Genomic DNA, 20943 nt, shown 5'->3' with positions numbered 1-20943 from the left:
ATCACCTGATAAAAAATTAGCAGCCCAGGTTCATATTGTGGAAGCAGACGTGTGAAATTATTAGATTGAACTTGACACTGGCTGCAAAGACAGTAAGTCTGTGTCACTAAATGTCTGAGACCAAACTGAAAATCTGAGATTTGTTTTCCACATAAAATACTAAATGGTTTTAGAATTTTCAGAAAGTAAATGTACAATATATGCACTATTTCTAAATATTTCAATGTAATACTTTGATAGTGTTGAGTGCACAAAACATTAGATTTCCTCATGTTTAATCTCTTCTCTTGAAGCATGTTATATTATCTAAAACTATGGGTGCATGAAGTTAACCAGGTGTCTTCTTGTTAAATGAAATTTAGACAAGTTGAATCGATCAGTTAAGTGTATAATAAATTCTGTTGCCTTCACTTACACACTTTCAGTAACCCTGGGAATGAAAGTAAGAATGTGTCCTGAACTGGACACCGGTCACTTAAATGGAACCAAACACACACTTATTCTTTTGTGCTGTTTTGTGGTTGGTTATTTGTAAAACATGCAGGCTGTAACGATTGTGCAGCCAGTAGCTCAGTCACTGCACAGTTCTGTGGTCCTTTGGGCTACTTTCTGTGTGGAGATTTTTTGCACTTTCTGTCTATGAATTTATGGCTTTTCTCTGCTTTTTGTCCACCTCTCAAAAATGATACTGGACCCTCCATGACCCTGATCCAGCTTAAGCAGTTATTCAAGATTAATGAATAAATTACAACTTGAATAATAATAAAACCTTATAATATGTAAATAATTGATGGAGCAGTCATAGATGTCATAGATGTCCATCCAGGACGCATAAGACCTACATTGTTTAGCACAGCAACAGGCCTCTATCGTCTAAACCAGATCATAAATAATAGCACTTCTTAAACATTTCCAAAGTGATGGCTGCTCTCATGTGGCATTTTGTCAGATGATTTGTTGAACAGGTGAGTTTGTGTCCCCCAGGTCTCTGCAGACAGCTCATATAACACCACCCAGCCCTGTGTTCATGGAGGGCGAGCGGGTCTCCTCGCCTTCAGTTAAAATAATGTCTAGTTTAAATTACACCATTTCATTCTCAGTTGACTTCACAAGTCTGGGAGATTTTTTCCTTTTCACTTACCACATAATGTTCGCCACATGCGCGGCTCTACTGGCGGGTTCTGTGGTTCTCGGGATCCTGTGCACCCGAGCGCTGCGCCACCAGAACCGCTTCATCTTCATGCTGAATACCAGCATTAGCGACACCCTCACCGGCATCTCTGTCTATTACCTCGGCCTTTTCGACGTGCAGGAGGGTTATCCGTCTAGAAACAGCACCTTTTACATCTTGCCCTCGTTTTTAGGGGTGAACGTAATGACGTTTCTGTTCGCGCAGTTTGACCGCTACTTGGCGGTGGGACATCCGTTCTTCTATAAGCGCTTCATTACGCGCGGGTTTGTCATCTCCTGTTGTGTGTTCTCCTGGGTTTACACCTACTTAATCCTGACTATTCAGAACGTTTTACCAGTTGCACAAGCTGTCAAACTCAGCGCTTTTGGCGTCATGATGTTGCAGATTATAGTTGTGATTAAAGTCTTGATGACCATTAAGTTATACATCATAGCCAAACACCAGCTCCGGCGCGAGGCGCCCAGTCCGGACAGAGACAGCAAGAAAGAATCACTGCGCCTCATCGTGTTCGTGGTGATTTGTTTTTTGTCACTGTGGTGTCCTTCTTTTGTGAACATCATGGTGAAATATCTCTCCAACGGCGGGCTGCGCTTTAAGAACGAAGCGACCAACGTGTTTGCGATCATGGCGCGCTTTAACGCGCTCAGCACCCCTGCGCTTTACATATGGGGAAGTCCTGCTCTGCGCACTGCTGTGTGGATCACGGTGTGGAACAGAGTGTGTACACCGTGCCACATCATAACGACAAGGTTCATGCACACACTGTCATCTTCCTGCACAAACCCTCTGTGTTCTGTAACAGCCAGGACACCTCAGCTGTCAATCCGACCTCAATGATTTTCAAACATAAAGTCGGAAAGCATTTTAAAAGCAGTAAAAAGTGAAAGCCAGCGTGTAGGCATGTGCACAAAAAACCACAGCAACACATCTTCGGTGCACTATTATATAGCTGTTCTCTGTTTCAGATGAAAATGCGCAGTGATAAATAAATTCTTACAAATAAATGATTTAACATGTGAGTTTTGTGTCACTGGACCTCTGGAAAACGTACTGTACAACTTTATTCAACTCTGTGGTGTTCATTTAATCATGTAGCAGTTTATTCATCACTAGACTGTGTTGACTGTGTTAACTGTGTCTCCAATGCACTAACACTAATGCATGAGAGACTGTTATTAACTGAGTAGATGATCAGGCAATGGAGTGAGAAAATAAAGTGAGGTGTACAAGATGCATCAAAAATTAAACTCCTCTTTTCTCAGGTTCAGTAGAGACTATTAGTCAAACACGTACAGTTGCATATTCAATTTTTTTTTATTTTTTTAAGTATTATTTCACTTTAAGTAAAAAATTCAAATGGATAATGTTGACCTGAACAGAACACAATAATTAAAAGGTCAATAAATGCTAAAACATCAGATTTACATATACAGTGTATGTAATTCTGACTTATTTTGTCTCTCAGATTATTCAGCATGAACATGAAACCAGGGAAAGGAAGAGTCCTGAGCATCTCACAGGACATGAGGGACACGTGACCAGCGAAAGCAGGAGACAGAACTGGATGAAGACCTTAACGTGTCATGGCCGGTCTTGGATTAACACCCAATCTGCTTTTAATACGAACTAAATGTTCAACAGATCAACATGTGAGTTTGTTTTCTATGGAAAGGCTGGTTTTATCTATAGCTGCACACAGCGTGTCGAATCAACATGGTTTCTGTGTAGATATTTTACACCACACTGATTCTGACTTTGTACATAAACATGTAGAAAACAAAGGTTTAAAATCAGAAGCCCTGTTGGTTCTTTGGTTTTCTGTTGTTTTAATTAAAAGTCACAGAGAAAAATATCAGCAGTACCTGATTATGATGAGAGACTTTATTTCTAATGCTGATAGAAAATGCAAATAGTGTTTAAAATAAATATTAATTTATATATAAAAAAAAATAAGAAGATACATAAAATATTTCACTTGTGTTTAACACATTAGGTGGAAAAACCTATTTCAAAAAGTGAGGAATTTACCGAAATAAAAAAACAGTGTAAAAACTCTGTAAAAGCACTTTAAAACAACTCAGGGAAAATACTGACCTAATCCTTACTTCAGATTATTTTAAAATAAATTGTGTAAATAATTGTGTAAATGAGTTGAATAATGTGTAATGTGTGTTAGAGAAATCATAAATAATAATGTGTCTATTTTTGGGTTTTGTTCAAATAAAGAACAGAGAAAATGCACAAAGCAATTGTATAAATGAATAAAATATATTCAATAATATATTGAATAAAAACTCTTCAGTTGTGTAAATTGTCCATCAGATTATTATCCTTTGGCTTTGGTGCTGTGAGGTTTAGATACAGTTCATGTAGAAAAAGGGCTTCAGGCTTACACTTACACTTGAGACGATATTTACTGAATGACTCACAGATGTTTGCTTACACACGTATTATAATGAATTATAAATGATATCTAATTATTTAGAGAATACACGTATTATACCGTATGTTAATACATCAGAAGAGAAACAACAGAACACTTCATAAACATCATAACTTTTATTGTAACATCAGAACATTTTCTTAAAAGTGTTTAAAAAATATACTTATATATAAAGACGTGACTAAATGCCATGAACCGTGGGGAAAATCGTTCTGCGCTTAATCAGAACGAACAAAATAAACAGCATCGGGCTTCACGCTAATACTTGCAAAACACAGGAAACCTACAGGAACCAAAAAAGCGAGCAGGGTTCGAACATTAAGGTTACAGCCACTGAGTAGCCGAAGTGACGTCTTCATGACGGTAGATTTTTTTTCCCCCCTCTTTAACGCTGCAAGGTCATACTGATACACTGGGAGTTTTTTTTTTTTTGGAGCTAGAAATAAAATACTCAATGACTCAGATATGTATGAAAATAAAGAGACAGAGAGTCTGACGTCTTTGTAAAGTAAATGATGCAAAGTGTATTAGTTCCTTTGATCAAAGCTCATAATCTATGCATCATAATTGAATGCAGTGTGAAGGAATCATGTCATAATTGCAGGGAAAATACCGCCTGCACGTCTCTAACTTCAGACCGGAGGTGGGAGACATAACGGAAACGCTGTTACTTCTCATCAGATAACAGAAGGTCTAAAATAACTGAACAATATAGATGAACGATTAGGAAATCAGATTTTGAGAGAACCTACAAAGAAATGGTGAGAAATGTGGAAAGTGCTGAAGTGTTTCACTCTCCCTTAGTAACCAGATCCTCGATGTAGGCGTCCAGCTCATCGTCGCTGCTGATCTCAATGTCCTAGAAAAAACATCCGTATCAGTTATCAGACATCAGTCATAAAGAGGAACACACATGACTAAACAAGACGTCCATAGACCTAATAACAGGTCCAGTAAAGACCTATTTACTGATATTAAAGGTGAGGTGTACGATGTTTGAGAAATGCTTCAGAAAACTAAACAAAACAACAAAACAAACGTGTAGCCTATGAGCAGAAAGGGGCACTGACATGGCGGATACCTGCCGTTACCTCTGCCTCGGGTTCTAGGTGTCGAACGTCGTCGAGCTAAACCTTTCACGCTACAACACACAGTACTACAAAAACACATTTGTATTACCATAGTATTACTCATTGTGTTCATTTACTGATAAAAATATCCCCTCGGCCAGCCGCCCCAGCATAATAGTTGCCTGGGTTGCGTATGTATCTGTGGGCGGAGCTATCAATACAGGGGTGACACCCATTTGGGTTAGGGGCGTGTTTGTTTTGGTGATTTCAAATGTCAACATTGGCTTTCAAACATTGTACACCTCACCTTTAACTAATATTAAAATGAACTTCATGTAATTGTGTGTGTGAGAGAGCATCAGACCTCCTGGACTTTCTGCAGCAGGGCGACTATATTCGTTCTGAGTTTGCGTAGTTTTTCTTCAGACTCTCTGAGCTTCGTCTCCGCTCCGTTGCTCTTTTCCTCCACGGCCCGAGCTCGAGATTCAGCACGGCTCTGGTACGAGTTACACAGTTTTTGCAGCCCTGCCTCATACTGCTGAAAATACTCTTTCTGCGAATACATGCACATCGTGCTTTAGTTAATGCTGAACGTCGTGTTAGCGCACAGACATTATATGTCGGCGCTACGAGAACGCACAGATGTTGGACTCCATGTTAATACTGATTAAATTAATCCAGAAAAACTTAGCCACACAACAGTAAAACTGTACTTACAATGGGGAAAGCCACAAGGTCTTCAGCACTCATAGTGTTGACAGAATCTTTTGGGATTCGGAAATCAGGTGGGAAAAAGTACCGCAGCAACGTCCTAGAATTAACACAAATGTAATGTAAATCCAAAACAAATACGTACACTCAATGAGTACTTTATTAACACTGTACTAATAACCTTTGCTCTAAAAACAGCTTCAACTAATTACTCGTGACACGGATTTAACAAGACGTTGAAAACATTCCTTTGAGATTCTGGTCCGTGTTGACGTTACTGGGCCTTAAACGATTCACGTTCTACCACATCGCAAAGGTGATCTGCTGGATTCAGACCACTGAATAACTCCGAGCTCGTTGTCATGTTCATGAATCTAGTTTGAAACAACTTTTGCTTTGCTATGGTGCATTATAATGCTGGAAGTAGCCATTAGAAGACAAGTACATGAAGGTGGCACATGATCATCTACAGTGCTCAGGCTGTGGCATTTAAAATACGATTGTCTGGTATTAACAGGCCCAAAAGTATGCCAAGAATATATTCCCCATACCATGACACCACCTCCACCACGAGGCAGCTCGTCTCTATCGTCCGTGTGCGATTCATTAGACTAATCAACGTTTTTTTTATCTGCATGATTTTGGGTTGCACTGATGCCACATGATCGAGATGACCGCAAGACATTCGGTTAGACGTACAGGTGTTCCTAATGAAGTGTCTAAATGTATGTTACCAGATACACACACACACACACACACCTCATCATAGTGACAAGGCCTTCTGTTGTCTCTCTGCTTGGGCCACTCTGGGTCGTATCAGGCTCTGCTGCAGTGGGCGGAGTCACAGAACGCAACGGTCCCTGATTGGTGTCTGGACTGTGAGACTCTGGTGAAGCAGGACGCATAAGACGGACGTCCTCGCTGCCTTTAAACACCCTTAGCAAAAAATAAACAATAGACCATCGTATACAGTATAACAATTGTGACACCATAGTAACGTGTTTAAATTAATCTACTTCTACATTTGATAAAATCATTTGTGGAACGTTTTAAAAGCATAACGTTTATAAGGCCAGAAAGGTGGCACAAAAAAAAAAAATCGCCCATAAAGTATTCTGTATATTGTTAATTAATAAACATTTATTATTTACAAATAAAAATGCAAAGGTTGCTGTGAAACACCTAAACTGGTCCCGGTGAAACTCACGTTATTGTAGAATTATAGTGTCACATGATCACAATATAAAGGTAAGAGATGCTAAAGAGAATATCTAAATAAGCAGAATCATGAAGAATAAAAAGCTACTAAAACAAGACCAGAAAGTTTCTGCAAAAGTATCAATCAGGGGTTTGGTCATAACAGTATACCACAACGTACTGAACATCGTACTGAACATCGTACTGAACATCGTACTGAACATCATACTGAACATCAACTCGATCATTAATAAAATCAGTTCACCAAAAGGTTGGCTCATGGAAAATACGCCCATATGGAGTTTGGAGAGTTTAGACTTGGCAAACTCATGGATAAAAGTTTCTCTGGGTAATAAGACCAAAACTTTTTATTTTTTGTTGCCAAGGAACAAGGCACTACTGTATGTTTGGCAGAATCTCAACACTGCTCCTCATCCTGAGAACACCTGAGCTGTAGAACAGTTAAAGGACAGAAGAATGATTATGTTCCATTTGAAATATTGTTAGAACTTCCCCACCTCCAATCAGTAGAAAACACAGAAAACATGCCACATAGTAAGTATTTAGTCATGCATGGACGTCAGTACCAGCGGTCTCGTGGTGTGTTCATGGGGACGTAATCAAACTTTACTTTCCAGCGCACGCTCTCTTTTCCCGTTTCTACTGCAGTCACACGGCCAGTGAACCATTCTCCGTTGACCTTCGCCTCCACCTGTAAGCCTTTATCTGTGAAACACACGTACGTGATGTGATGTAAGTCTGCCGCTGACAAGCTAACGTTTAAAGTTTTTGAGCTACATTTATTTGGATTTATTTGTATTATAGAAAGTCCAGTTACCTTTATGTGCATTTTTCAGTGCACCTTGTTTTAGATCTTCTTCTGTGCTATTGCTGACTCGCTAAAAAAAGATGACTTATGATTCATTTTAGGATATTTTTTGAATTGTGCTTATATGACATCATTAATAAATAAATAATATAGTAAGATAATGAACATACCTCTGTGTTATTAGCTTGTTTGTTTGGAGGAACCTTCTTCTCTACCGTTCCCTTGCCGCGAGGCTGAGCAGGTGCCATTTTGGATTTCTTAGGTTGTGGCTCCTCTTCTTCTTCACTCTCTTCTTCTTCTTCTTCCACCTCCTCTTGCTCAACTTCCTCCTCTTCCTCTTCACTTTCTTCCTCTTCAGCTTCTTTCTGTGCTTTACCCTTCTTGGCACTTCCTCTCTTGCTGGCTGATGTTTGCTTGGTCTCCTTTGTAGAAGATGGCTAGAACCATTTACAGATAAATCATTAGAATTTTTATTTTAAACTTAAGGCTCAACATTTATTCTGACTTATCATCGATTGCTTGTCAATCTCGATGTTTGTTCGTACTCACCGTCGTACTGCGTGTCTGAGTTACGCTCCTGCGAGGTGGTGCTTTTGCGGATGGTGTTGTGGGCACGGACTTAGTGGTGGCTTTCGATGATTTGGGGGTTGGGATGGAGGCTGCTTTGGCTTTGGCTGGAATAGTAGCAGCTGGTGAGGTTCGACTTGGACGAGAAGGTCCTGTAGATTTCTGAGGTGGAGTTTTAGGGGCAGGTGACTGACTGACAGCATTTCTGACCACCGCGGGAAGTGGGGGTGAACGAGGACGAGCCGATGCACGCTGTGAAGACCGAACGGCATGCTAACAGGAAAAAACAACAACATACAAACCTGTCTCTTCTTTCCAACAATTCATAAATACATACTTACACACACACACACACTTTTTTTGTATGAACTTGTTAGGCCCTTCCGTATTGAACCATACACAGGGAGGTTACCTGAGGCGCACGCTCATCAACATTCTTCGCAGTGACATCTAGTGGGAGCTGTTTTATATCTGCTGCCGACTTAACAGTTGTGGTTTTCTGTAAAGGAAGGTAATGTAATGAGACAACAACTTTAAAAAAAAAAAAAAAAAAATCTATCATTCATTCATTCATCTTCTACCACTTATCCGAACTACCTCGGGTCACGGGGAGCCTGTGCCTATCTCAGGCGTCATCGGGCATCAAGGCAGGATACACCCTGGACGGAGTGCCAACCCATCACAGGGCACACACACACACACACACACACACACTCTCATTCACTCACACAATCACACACTACGGACAATTTTCCAGAGATGCCAATCAACCTACCATGCATGTCTTTGGACCAGGGGAGGAAACCGGAGTACCCGGAGGAAACCCCCGAGGCACGGGGAGAACATGCAAACTCCACACACACAAGGCGGAGGCGGGAATCGAACCCCCAACCCTGGAGGTGTGAGGTGAACGTGCTAACCACAAAGCCACCGTGACCCCCTCATATACATATATAAATAAAATCACAATACCTGTAGAGCCTCCAATTTCTCCTGTTGCTGGCGGATTTTTTCAGAGAGCTCTTTTTGTTTGTCTTCTGAGGTTTTTGTGTCTTTCTTTAAAACACCAACGGGTAAATTCTGCTTCTGCTCAGGGGCATCACACCTGAGAGTCCAAAAAAGTTTATTTTAAAAACAAATAACAAATAATTTCACATACAAATAATATGAAGAAGATGTAATGAACAAAATCTCAGTCAAACCCTTTGGTTTTTAATTTCTGTACCTATCTTGAGTTCCATCAGGGTTCATGAGACAGACCCAGCTGTCTGGGTATCGCTTATCGACAGCGTCCATCTGAAACGGCAACGTACGCCACTTCAGACATTTATCTGAGAGAATAAAAGAAAGAGGTTGTGTGAGTTAATACATAAAGAACTCCATCATCAGGTCGTTATCAGAGAGCGTGTGATCCTACCACACTGTATCGTCACGGGGATCTCCATGGCTCTGCGCCGGCGGAACCTGAGATCGTTTGAAGGTGAAGCGTTCCAGTTGGCTGACAGGTAGCCAAACTCATCCCAGAACTTTACTATGCCTTTCTGAGCTGTTCGAGTACATTTAGAATTTACAGTAAATTTTAAAATTTTGCAATTCATAAGGGAAAAAAGTCTGAATTGGACAAGACCTCCCATGCTCACCTATACCGATGTCCTTCCAGTACTGGGCAAGATATTCTCCCATAGCTCTGAGTAAATGTCTGTACTCCTTTGCATCTGCAAAATCTTGCTTGTTATGCGTTGGCTCTAACACAAGATAGGGAACATCTACCACTCCTACCACTCCTCCACACGCCCTGAAATATTCACAAACAATGTCCTTTCTCAACACAAGACAATTACATATCAGATTCGCAAAATAATTCAACTTAAACATAGTTTAGATATATATGAAGATTTTGGAGCTTCCAGGGCACCGAAGTCTAAAAACTACTAACAACTAAATGATCTAAACTGAGGAGAACTGATAAAGCACCTCGAATATGTGCTGAAACACGGTCAAGTCTAGGGCTGGGCGATACGGCTGAAAACTGTATCACGATATCGGTGTTTCGTATCGGTCGATATCGATAATTGTTGATATTTTTTATGACCCATTTAAAATAAGGACCAGGAGAAAAATTTATTACATTTAAACATTTTTATTTTAAACTAAACCTTCCTCTGATCGTAATCCCCTCAGTTATTAAGACAGAAATGTCAACAAGCAGGAAAATAATTATAATGTAAACATAAGTCTAAAGTCACAATGAACACTTAACTGTTATCTCTTAACATTTAAGGTGCAAAATGAAAGAAAATGTAAGAAATGCTTAATAAAGTGTAATAAAATAGTGTAAAGTGTTAAATATAAACGGGGACGACGGTCTTGCATAATTTGCAGACGACGTTGGTGTGACTGCGGTCAGACTTATAATATCCAAAAAACTGCCATACTGGCGCTGCGGCTCATTTTCTGCTCATCAGTCGCCGGTTACTGAAGAGGAATCCAGCAGACCGGCACGAGACGACGATATGGCGCAACCAAACTTGATACTGTTACATGATTGGCTGAGCGTGTCACTCACTTCGTTGCTAGGTTACCAGAGAGCGAGTGCCTTTGTTAATGCAACCAAACTTGCTTCGCAACCTTCACGAATAAAATAATATCGAACACATTTTTTATTGATATCGATCACGTGTCTATCGCGATACATATCGTTATCGTTTTATCGCCCAGCCCTATAAGACAAGTGTAATCACTTTTTACGAGTTATTACTACTGCACATGATAGAAACCTTGCATGTGTTACAAATCCACTGGAATACTCACATTCCCCCATCCAGCTGTGGGCCGGTCTTCTCATACATCTTAATGAGTCGACTGCAGTTATAGATAAACATGCCGTCTTGGTCTCGCCTTTCGATGTTCACACCAAAGATGAAATTCAACTCTTTGGGCTCCTTCAGTGCCCTGCCACATGAAGATCAGTGTGTTAATCAGATGTTTCTTGTTTGCTTCTTACCTTCATCATTTTGTGTCAGCACCTTGTGAAAGCGACCAAACGTAGGTAACCTTTAAAAAGACCCTAATGCATAAACACCTGTCCTCTTTCTGACGCTGGCAAACGTAGGTCTTGTACACGTCTTGAACTCAGCACAGTTTCTCCTGATTTTAATGAGGTAATGCTAACAACTACAGGTGTAATGATTGAGACAGAGCATGATAAAGGGTCACTGTAGTTAGTCCATCAGTTAAAGGACTTCAGTTTGAGAAGCAGGAACATTTTGTTCACAGCAAATATGGCTTCAGTGTAGCTCATGTGCTCTGCAACGTGTCTGATCGATTCTCACCTTGCACACGACATACAGTAGGTGGCAGTAACAGCAATTATAATCCTCGGTATCAGAACGGTATTTACGAGTACACGCTATCAGGATGTACAAGGAATCCTTCTGATGACTCTTATACACGACTTTCGTATGCTCCAGAATGTAAGGAAGTGGTTATGTATGTAACTGTTTCTATGATTGAGGAGCGCACTGCTTAAGGGGCTTTTTACACCTGGTCACTTCATGTGTTTTCTGTGATCCGATAGCTATCCGATGGTAAAAAGACCAGGTCTAAATGCCCCCCGAAACGTTTCAGAGACGGATATAAATCAGATGGTACAAACCCCTTCAGGAGGAGGTCTGGGACGCATTTCAGATGAAACTGGACAGGTGTAAATGAATGTGGTTGTTCAAGCCACATACGTCAGCTCTATACTCCTCCCAAACAGAAGTACGTCACTCAGGTGATCTTTCACCCAGGCGTCTCGTCGGGTCTTAAAATGCGCTGCTGCTGCCAGCGAAAACGCAGCAAACAGTAAACGCTGTATTTTGTAGCATAACCGTCGTAACCAGTTTATTCGTCTTCTTTTTTGTTGCGTTCTGAAAACCGCACACACCAAAGTGTGTTCCGTTTCAATTACCCCGGAAATGAGGTAAGATTTTTGGGTGGGAGTAGAAAGATCGGATCGATATCCGATTCGCCGAGACGCATTAATGTGGCCTAATGTAATCAAATCAGACAAATCAGATAGATATCGGATCAGAGACAACACGTGAAGTGACCGGGTGTAAAAAGACCCTTTGTCAGGTGACTTGACGTGTCACGTTCAGGACTATTAACGGCTTACAATCGAGTAAACTCTTGTCAGTGTTTATGTAAATGTGTGTGTGTGTGTGTGTTTATATGCAGTACTTCTGTTTAGAACCATGAATGGCTTGTTTTCGATTCGCTTCTGCACGCAGTGCCACGGCTGAATCTTGTGCTTTTCTCAACGCAGCCTGAAAAGAATCGAGACAGCAAGAAATTAATAGAGCAACTGAATCTGTACACACAGGCCTACAGACACCAACTAAAACATCAAAACTGTTACTAATAAAGAAACCGTAAGAGGCTGATACACACCATATGACCAAAAGTCGGTGGACACCTGACCATAACACCCAGATGTGGTTCTTCTCTAAACTGTTGCTACAGAGTTGGAGCACACGAGTGTATAGGAAGTTTTTGCATACTGTAGCATGAAGATTTTATTTCACTACAACTAAAAGGCCCAAACGTGTTCCAGCATGACAATGACCCTGTGCGTAAGGCAGGAGTGGAAGAACTCAAGTGTTCTGCACAGAGCTCTGAACTCATCCCCACTAAACACCTTTGGGATGAACTGGAACACTGACTGAACCCCAGACCTCCTCAACCAACATCGATACCTGATCTCATTAACACTCTTGTGGCTGAATGAACACAAATCCTCACATCAACACTCCAACATCTATTGGAAAGTCTTTCCAGAAGAACGCAGGTTATTATAAAAGGAAAGGACGAGCGATGCCGTGTTAACGCCCATACGTTTGGAATATTCACATTTAGGTGTCTGTGTTCACGTTTTTAGGTCATATAGCGTGTCCGACATGGGTAATGTGTAACAGATGGTTGTGAGTTCTCACCCTGGCCTCTTTAGATAAATCATTTCCCAGTTTCAATTCCAGAGCACGAGCTTTACTCTCTGCTTCTTTGGCCTTCTCCTCCGCTTTAGAATAAAAGAAGCAGACAGGACTATAAAGTTGCCGTTATCACAAATCCAAACACCATTCTGTATTTTTAATGGCCAGATTTGGACTCATCATCAGTACCCACTTAGTGAAGGGCAGGTGTGGTTTAACGTACTCACCGAGTTTTGCAAGATGATCAGCTTTTTTTACTTCTTGCTCTGCACGTGTTTTAAAGCGTGTCGATGTGTATTTATACATCCTGCAATAAAGCAAACACTATCAGAGAACAGCTCTACACAGGGATGAACCAATCCAATAGCGAACATCTAACAAAACCATAAAAAGCTCCACTGGTACCAGATCAAGGTTGATCTATATTTTATCTGATCCTCCAATGAAATTTATCCTGTGGATATAAACACTGTCACTAACACAAAGTGATGCTTCACCTCACTTAACCTGCTGAAAGGTAGCTCTGTAAAACACCTACAACTCCATGTTGGCACAACGAAGGGAAAAAAATATCGAATAATTGGGATTCATGCATCTCTATTTTACCTTTTTGCTTATCGATTTTGTTTGCGTGTCATTAGCTTTAAAGCAAGAGATGAACTTTCTATGACCTTATTTGTTTAGCCACATACATTAGCCACATATTTTTTATTAAATTTAAATATGTATATCCATGTACAATGCTGTGTGTGTGTACCTAGGATTGTATAAGCAGCAGGAGAGTCTCTTGGTCCTGACTTTGTGTCCCTGAATAAAGATTCTCATCCTAGGATCGATGTAGAGAACAGCTGCATAGGCACGAAACGACCGCCTTTCAGGCTTCCTGTTCCAAAAACAAACACTTATAAGTATAAAGAAAAATTGACAAAAAGAAAGAGAAACTTAGATGATGGTGCCTGAAATACTCACACTCCCTCTACAGGTGTCCCTGCCATCAGGATATCTTGGTGATCTGTCTGCACATCCAACTCAGGCTCTCTGTTGTCCATAAGCTTCAGATTATAAACTACGACCAGTGTCCCTAAAAATGTACACAGACGTTTTAACAGACTTACACGTGTTCAGAGTCGTACAACTTTACGTGAAGTTTAGAAATCATACCGCTGACTCCCTCAATTTTTTTGAACTGCTGAAAGAGCTGCTCTTCACTCTTGAAAGGTGAGTATTTGAAAATGAGCTCCGTCTCGATCGCATATTTTTCCGGGTCTTGAGTAAGAGGCTGCTGGGTCTTCAGATCCCAACTGGGCAGCGGAACAATAACCTACAAGCATGTGAAAATGTGATGGCAGGAAATGTTATCATGATATCCTAAAAAGTGTGTTTATTTGTTTATTTTTAAAGTGTGATATATAATAATAATACAGGGAATTTCTCATGTTTTATAACTGACCAATTAAAATAACATCTTTCCATCTAATTATTCATATTTAAGTAAATGGGAACTGAACCTAATGCTTCATATTTAAAGGTGGGGTCTCCGTTGTTTGAAAGCCAATGTTGACATTTGAAATCACCAAAACAAACACGCCCCTAACCCAAATGGGTCCCACCCCTGTATCGATAGCTCCGCCCACACATACATACGTAACCCAGGCAACTACTGGAAAGAAACGTGTCTTTATCATAGCTGAAGGGAAGAACAATACGATTGTAGATAAACAAACAAGCAAAAATGACACACAAGCATAATCATGTAAAGGACAAAGACATATATTAGTTCTGTGTAACAAAGCAAAACCAACGTTACTCACCTATCGAGAAGGAAAAAAGCGCCTCGGCGTCTTAAGTAAAGTTGGTCACATATTCACAGATTGGAGTTTCCCGAGTCAATAACTCCTGATCTAAACACTGTTACTACACAAAACACGGTTGTAGCTGCGTCTCTACATTACTACGATAGAAAAGAGGTGTTATTTGTGTAGTAACAGCGTTTAGCTCAGGAGTTATTGACTCAGGAAACTCCAATCTGTGAATATGTGACCAACTTCCTGCTCCTTCAGTTCTCTCCAGCGCTGGAAAGCTGATCCTATATTAACACGTCCTACTTCTTACCTTATCGTAAGTCTTTCTTCACTTTCTTTCTTTGTTTTTATCCTCCATGTCAATGTTAAAACCGCTTTCTTCTAATGTCACACATGCGCACTGAACACTCTCTCCGCCCATATTGACAAGACACGCCCCTTTCTGCTCATTGGCTACACGTTCTGTTTTGTTTGTCGTCCCGACAAACAACGAAGACCCCACCGTTAACTAAAAAAAGCAACAGAAGGTGAATAAAGCACAAACGATTTCTCACCTCATCCAGCCCTTCCTCTTCGTGAAACGTTCGGGACAAAAATAAACACGTTAATTTGTCATCTTTCTTCGTAAATAGGATGAAGTCTTTGCCGATACGCATCGACCCCCTAAAAAACAACAATGAAAGGAATACAACTGAAAAAAAATCATGGGGGAAAAGCTTATACAGAATTGTGTAAATACAAAGCTTTAGAGAACATTTCCGAGAGACTTTTCTTTCATAAGAACTCTATGAATTATCCAAGTATCCATCGTATCCAAGGCACTTACGACTTAAGGCCATTTCCATACTGGCCGATGTGTGTGGACTCAGGAAACCTCTTGCTGGATTTGCCAAACTGAATGACATGCGTCGCCTCACCTACGAAAATAAGATTGACTTTCTTCCTTAGGACTTCAGAACCATGTTGTGTGTCTACAGTAAAAGAAAAAGTATAAAATAAAATGTACTCACTCGGGTCCATTCCAGTCCCATCGTCCAAGAAACAAAGCATGAAGCCCCCGCGAAGGTCTGGTCTTTTCTCTGAATTTCCAAGACAACAATGAATTTATATAACAGTATTTTTTTTTAAATGTTAAATTGATTTTAAATACTTTGTCCATGCTAAAAACATCTCAATATAGTCAAGTAACGTCGAATTACTCAGCACCTGTATAGATGTCAATCCTTGTAGCGTTTGCATCTCTGTAGATGAAACACAACGATAAGATTTTTACATAAGACTTTTTTTTTTTTTTACGATGTTTATTACATATAAATAAGAAAGGGAGAAGATACCTCGAATTATCTACAAGCTCAGCCAGAGCTCCGAAAAGAAACTCGTGTGTTGTCCTGTTGTGAAATACAACATAAGATCAAAAGAAAATACTATTAATATTAATATAAATAATGAGAGGAAGATGACGACACGCACACCCTTAAATATTTGGGTGTTTTATCTGCAATTTCATTTTGATCTATTAAATAACTGAAGGACACTAAAGTAATATTTCAGTAGTGAAATGAGGTTTATTGGATTAACAGAAAATGTGCAATATGCATCAAAACTAAATTAGACAGGTGCATAAATTTAGGCACCCTTGCCATTTTGTTGATTTGAATAGCTGTAACTTCTTAGCACTGATTAATTGGAACACACAATTGGTTTGGTGGCTCATTAAGCCTTGAACTTCATACACAGGTGCATCCAATCATGAGAAAAGGGATTTAAAGTCAATTGCAAGTTGTTGTTCTCTTTGTCTCTCCTCTGAAGAGTGGCAACATGGAGGCCTCCAAACAACTCTCAAATGACCTGAAAACAAAGATTGTTCAACATTACGGTTTAGGGGAAGGCTACAAAAAGTTATGGCAGAGTTATAAGCGGTCAGTGTCACTGTGAGGAACATCACAGTGGAAGACCACAGGCACAGTTCTTGGAGAGGCAAAGGATGGTGAGAAAGTCAAAAACAGCCCACAGACCACCTCCAAAGACCTACAACATCAACTTGCTGCAGATGGTGTCACTGTGCATCGTTCAATAATTCAGCGCACTTTGCACAAGGTGAAGCTGTACGGGAGAGTGATGGGAAAGAAGCCTTTTCTGCACACACACACGCCACAAACGGAGTCACGTGAGGTCTGCAAACGCACATTGGGACGAGCCGGCTTCATTTTGGAATAAGGTGCTGTGGAGTGATGAAACGGTTATTTGGTCATAACAGGGGCCGTTATTCATGGGGGCAAAAGAACACAGCAATCCAACAAAAACACTTGCTACCCACAGTAAAATTAGGTGGAGGTTCCATCATGCTGTGGGGCTGTGTGGCCAGTGTTGGTACTGGGAATCTGGGTAAAGTTGAGGGTCGCATGGATTCCACTCAATATCAGCAGATTCTTGAGAATAATGTTGAGGAATCAGTCACAAAGTTGAAGTTACCCCGGGGCTGGATATTTTAACAAGACAACGACCCAAAACAAAAATCTACTGGGGCATTTATGCAGAGGAACAAGTACAATGTTCTGGAATGACCATCCCAGTCCCCAGACCTGAATATCACTGAACATCTGTGGGGTGATGTGAAGCTGGCTGTCCAGCTCGGCAACCACCAAACCTAACTGAGCTGGAGATGTTCTGTAAGGAAGAACGGTCCAAAATACATTCATCCAGACTCCAGACACTCATTACAGGCTATAGGAAGCGTCTAGAGGCTGTTATTTCTGTTAAAGGAGGCTCTACTAAATTTTGATGTGATTTTTCTGTTGGGGTGCCCAAATTTATTCACCTGTCTAATTTCGTTTTGATGCCTATTACGCATTAATCCAAGAAACCTCATTTCACTACTGAAATATTACTTTAGTGTCCTTCAGTTATTTGATAGATTAAAATAAAATTGCTGTCCCAAATATTTATAAACGAAAATCATGGAAATTGTCAGGGGTGCCTAAACTTTGCACACAACTGTATATGAGATTGATGTGGACATCTGTAATACTGCTTTTAAAATATTCACGTGTAATAAGATAAGTATTAACACCAAAGTAATAGTTTCCAGCATTTTTAACAATCTAAAATACCACAATTAGCTCCTATGTTATTGAGTGAGAATATGTTTGGGGGAAAAAATCTTTAATACCAATGTACAAAGTCTCACTGGGATTTTTCACTTGATAAAGTTTCTCCTGTTGGTAAATAAAATCTTTATTTTAAACCAAGTCGTTAAACGGGCTCTTGAGTGGTGCAACTAATCTGTCCACAGGGGTTGCAAGCCAGCGACTTCTTGCAGTCAGGAAGGGCGTCCGGTGTAAAACGTCCCAAATGTAATCACGTGGATCGTCGACGGGAATGATGCCGAGGATAGAGTTATGTGGAAACAGATGATTGACGCTGTGACCCCGACGGGAAAAGCCGAAAGTAGAAGAAGAGGTGGTGCAACTGTAGCCCCACCCCATTACTCTGATATTGTTGACTTACATTTATATTTAACACAATCAATAAATGTGAAAATGAGTTGTTCTTCTTCTTCTTGTTGTTCCGCCAATTCGGCAGTCATTTGATGTTTAATAATAATATCCCGTTTGATCATTTGTCAATTTCCAACAGCCAGTACTCCCATTTTAAACATTAGGAACCGACTGGGCATAATGAGGGCCAACACATGCTACCTACCAGAACACACATGCAGGAAAGTGTTAACTGCCCTCTTCTTCATACATGAGCTCACAGATGCCCAGGACTGGCTGATGTCACTCAGATGGACAGAGTAGAGAGTAAATCCCTCCCACCCAGAAGTCATGATCAATTTTGTTCTGGCATTGGCAGTGCATTATCAGGAGTCTCCAGGTAAAGACTCTTCTGGGATGCCACATATGTTTGTTCATGGGCAATATTACATGTCCATGTCTAGTTGACATAAAACATAGAATGGTTTTCAGCTTCAGTGAATCACCTCCAATGATAAACAACCCATTTCTCTCCTCGGTTTCTAAAGGCTTTTTCCTGAATCATCACCAACCACAGCACCCATACTGTTGCATTGCATAATACATCACAACCTTAAAAGAAGTTCCTGATCCAACTCTTAAGTATTCAGTGATTCAGGGTTTTTTTTTTTCCTTCCACTCAACAATTTCTCGCGCTCACGAAGACGATACTTACGAGTTTGTGTGCAGGTATTCAAAGGTGAGCTGAGCACGGTTTAAGCTGCTGTAATTTGAATAAGCCATCGTCTCGAACGGATAACGGAGATAAATGCCCTTGTTCACGTCTTTTCTTTACATACATTTGAAGTGATGTTCCTCTGCAGCGGTTCTGTAGCACCTACAACAGACGGCAGAAAGAAAAGCACGTTTTATGAACTGCGGCGATTATTAACGGTTTCAATTTTCTCCTTTTGCTATTTATACCTATATCTATAACGTCTACCTAATCTCCGTATAAACGGCCTATTTATTTATGCTGTGGCTCTTGACCGATCTGTTTTATATGCACCGCTTGTATACCGTCCTTCACGTTGGTGTACTGATGATATGTTTCACACTGTCACACTGTGAAAACATCCAGCCTGGTGTTAGAGGTGACAATGAGCTCAGCTTGCTTGTCCATAGCTGGACATCAGTGAGATACAGTGTGAGCATTCTGTCTAACCTTCCATGATGATCAGGATGAATGAAGTGTGTGTGTGTGTTTCTGTGTTTCTGTGTGTGTGTGTGTGTGTGTGTGTGTGTGTGTCTGTTTCTGTGTGTGTGTTATCTGTGTGTGTGTCTGTTTCTCTGTGTGTGTGTGTGTGTGTGTGCATATGTGTGTGTTATCTGTGTGTCTCTGTGTGTGTCTCTGTGTGTTATCTGTGTGTGTGTTTCTCTGTGTGTGTGTGTGTGTGTATGTCCCCCACACTGACACTGTTAGCTGCTGCACTGTACACACCTCTGGGCGCAACACAAGCTACTACATGCAGCAGGGCCCCAGTTTAACAGCCCCTACATCACTAACGTTATTAGAGCCCAAATGCCCAGACACACACATTACAGCCCCTCCATAAGGAGCCCCCCGTTCTGCCCCCACATGGTGTGTCTTTGCTAACCCTAGTAGTGATGCCATGTCCTCAGCTGCTAGCTCGCTAACAGGCGCTAACTACTATGACTCTTCTATTCATGTCCACTCGATATCGCAAACCATTTAACCTTCCAGTGATTGTCGTTAGTTGTTTGTATCCAGTCTGTTTCTGCTTGTCAGGAGCTGCTGCTGTTTATTCCGTGTCCCCGGTGCATAAGACCGAGAAGGCCGCGAAAATTTACCTCACGAGCTTCTGTTCGTTGTCCTGCGCAAACACACTCCAGAGCAGGCATGTAAGCCCCGCCCCTTTACCGGCGGGCAGCCAATCACCAAGCGCACTGTCCATTCCTGCACATTGGATTCGCGAATCTGTCTGTCAATCCGATAAGAAGGGACCTGTTTTCATGGCGGAGTTGCGCGTGGCATTGAAGAGAAAAGGCGAGGTCTGTATTTTCCTGGTAAATACGTCGAGTGTTGTGTGTCTGGGGTTAGTGTTAGTGTTAGTGTTAGGGGCAGTGTTAGGGGCAGTGTTAGGGGCAGTGTTAGGGGCAGTGTCATAATTAAATTATGACTAAATTATTAAAACTGCTTACATTATAGACGTGTTTAGGTCTTTTCCTCAAAGTCGTTATTCTGCACATCTCTTTTAGGACGAAGGAGATGATGATGCCATGTGATGAAGGTTAGTTTTACTACAGTGTTTACAGTTTATTACAGTGTTTACACTTTATTACAGTGTTTACACTTTATTACAGTGTACAGTTTATTACAGTGTTTACACTTTATTACAGTGTTTACAGTGTTTACACTTTATTACAGTGTTTACAGTATTTACACTTTATTACAGTGTTTACAGTATTTACACTTTATTAGAGTGTTTACAATTTTAGTGTTTACAGTGTTTACACTTTATTACAGTGTACAGTTTATTACAGTGTTTACAGTATTTACACTTTATTACAGTGTACAGTTTATTACAGTGTTTACACTTTATTACAGTGTTTACAGTGTTTACACTTTATTACAGTGTTTACACTTTATTACAGTGTGTACACTTTATTACAGAGTTTACAG

At 40.6% G+C, this 20943-nt stretch overlaps 2 protein-coding genes across 4 annotated transcripts; one reads left to right on the top strand and one right to left on the bottom strand.

Moving 5' to 3' along the window:
* The first annotated feature begins 1066 nt into the window (after nt 1-1066).
* Nucleotides 1067-2730, top strand: LOC132856652 (glucose-dependent insulinotropic receptor). Its single transcript, XM_060886281.1, has 2 exons — nt 1067-1941; nt 2658-2730. Exons 1-2 carry the CDS (start codon nt 1067-1069, stop codon nt 2728-2730), a joined length of 948 nt encoding a protein of 315 aa, XP_060742264.1.
* A 1002-nt stretch (nt 2731-3732) lies between these two features.
* morc2 (MORC family CW-type zinc finger 2) lies at nt 3733-20245 on the bottom strand. Of its 3 annotated transcripts, none has more exons than XM_060886554.1 (27): nt 20112-20245; nt 18976-19137; nt 16119-16172; nt 15991-16025; nt 15795-15863; nt 15611-15701; nt 15339-15447; nt 14144-14303; nt 13952-14063; nt 13740-13865; nt 13210-13289; nt 12986-13068; nt 12234-12319; nt 10821-10961; nt 9650-9804; nt 9427-9555; nt 9235-9340; nt 8982-9114; nt 8422-8508; nt 7992-8282; nt 7613-7879; nt 7452-7512; nt 7201-7339; nt 6176-6352; nt 5423-5516; nt 5070-5258; nt 3733-4494 (listed from the first exon to the last, which is right to left on the bottom strand). In XM_060886554.1, exons 2-27 carry the CDS (start codon nt 19041-19043, stop codon nt 4426-4428), a joined length of 3111 nt encoding a protein of 1036 aa, XP_060742537.1. In that variant the 5' UTR covers nt 19044-19137; nt 20112-20245; the 3' UTR covers nt 3733-4425. The 3 variants fall into 3 exon arrangements, with proteins under 3 accessions (XP_060742537.1, XP_060742535.1, XP_060742536.1); XM_060886552.1 differs by having other exon boundaries at nt 19998-20145; XM_060886553.1 differs by having other exon boundaries at nt 19898-20140.
* Between the last annotated feature and the right edge of the window lie 698 nt (nt 20246-20943).

Source organism: Tachysurus vachellii, chromosome 14 (genome assembly GCF_030014155.1).
Source record: "Tachysurus vachellii isolate PV-2020 chromosome 14, HZAU_Pvac_v1, whole genome shotgun sequence".
NCBI classification, from domain to species: Eukaryota; Metazoa; Chordata; class Actinopteri; order Siluriformes; family Bagridae; genus Tachysurus; species Tachysurus vachellii.
Note: the sequence above shows the minus strand (reverse complement) of the source record. Positions and strands in the feature narration are given on the sequence as shown.

Coding starts and splice junctions, on each gene's coding strand:
- morc2 (XM_060886554.1), bottom strand. CDS start 19,043: ATGGCTTATTCAAATTACAGCAGCTTAAACCGTGCTCAGCTCACCTTT. Junction 15,864..15,990: donor AAGGATTGACATCTATACAG/GTGCTGAGTAAT, acceptor TTGGAAATTCAG/AGAAAAGACCAGACCTTCGC. Junction 13,866..13,951: donor GGGACACCTGTAGAGGGAGT/GTGAGTATTTCA, acceptor TTTTTGGAACAG/GAAGCCTGAAAGGCGGTCGT.
- LOC132856652 (XM_060886281.1), top strand. CDS start 1,067: ATGTCTAGTTTAAATTACACCATTTCATTCTCAGTTGACTTCACAAGT. Junction 1,942..2,657: donor TGCCACATCATAACGACAAG/GTTCATGCACAC, acceptor TTTGTCTCTCAG/ATTATTCAGCATGAACATGA.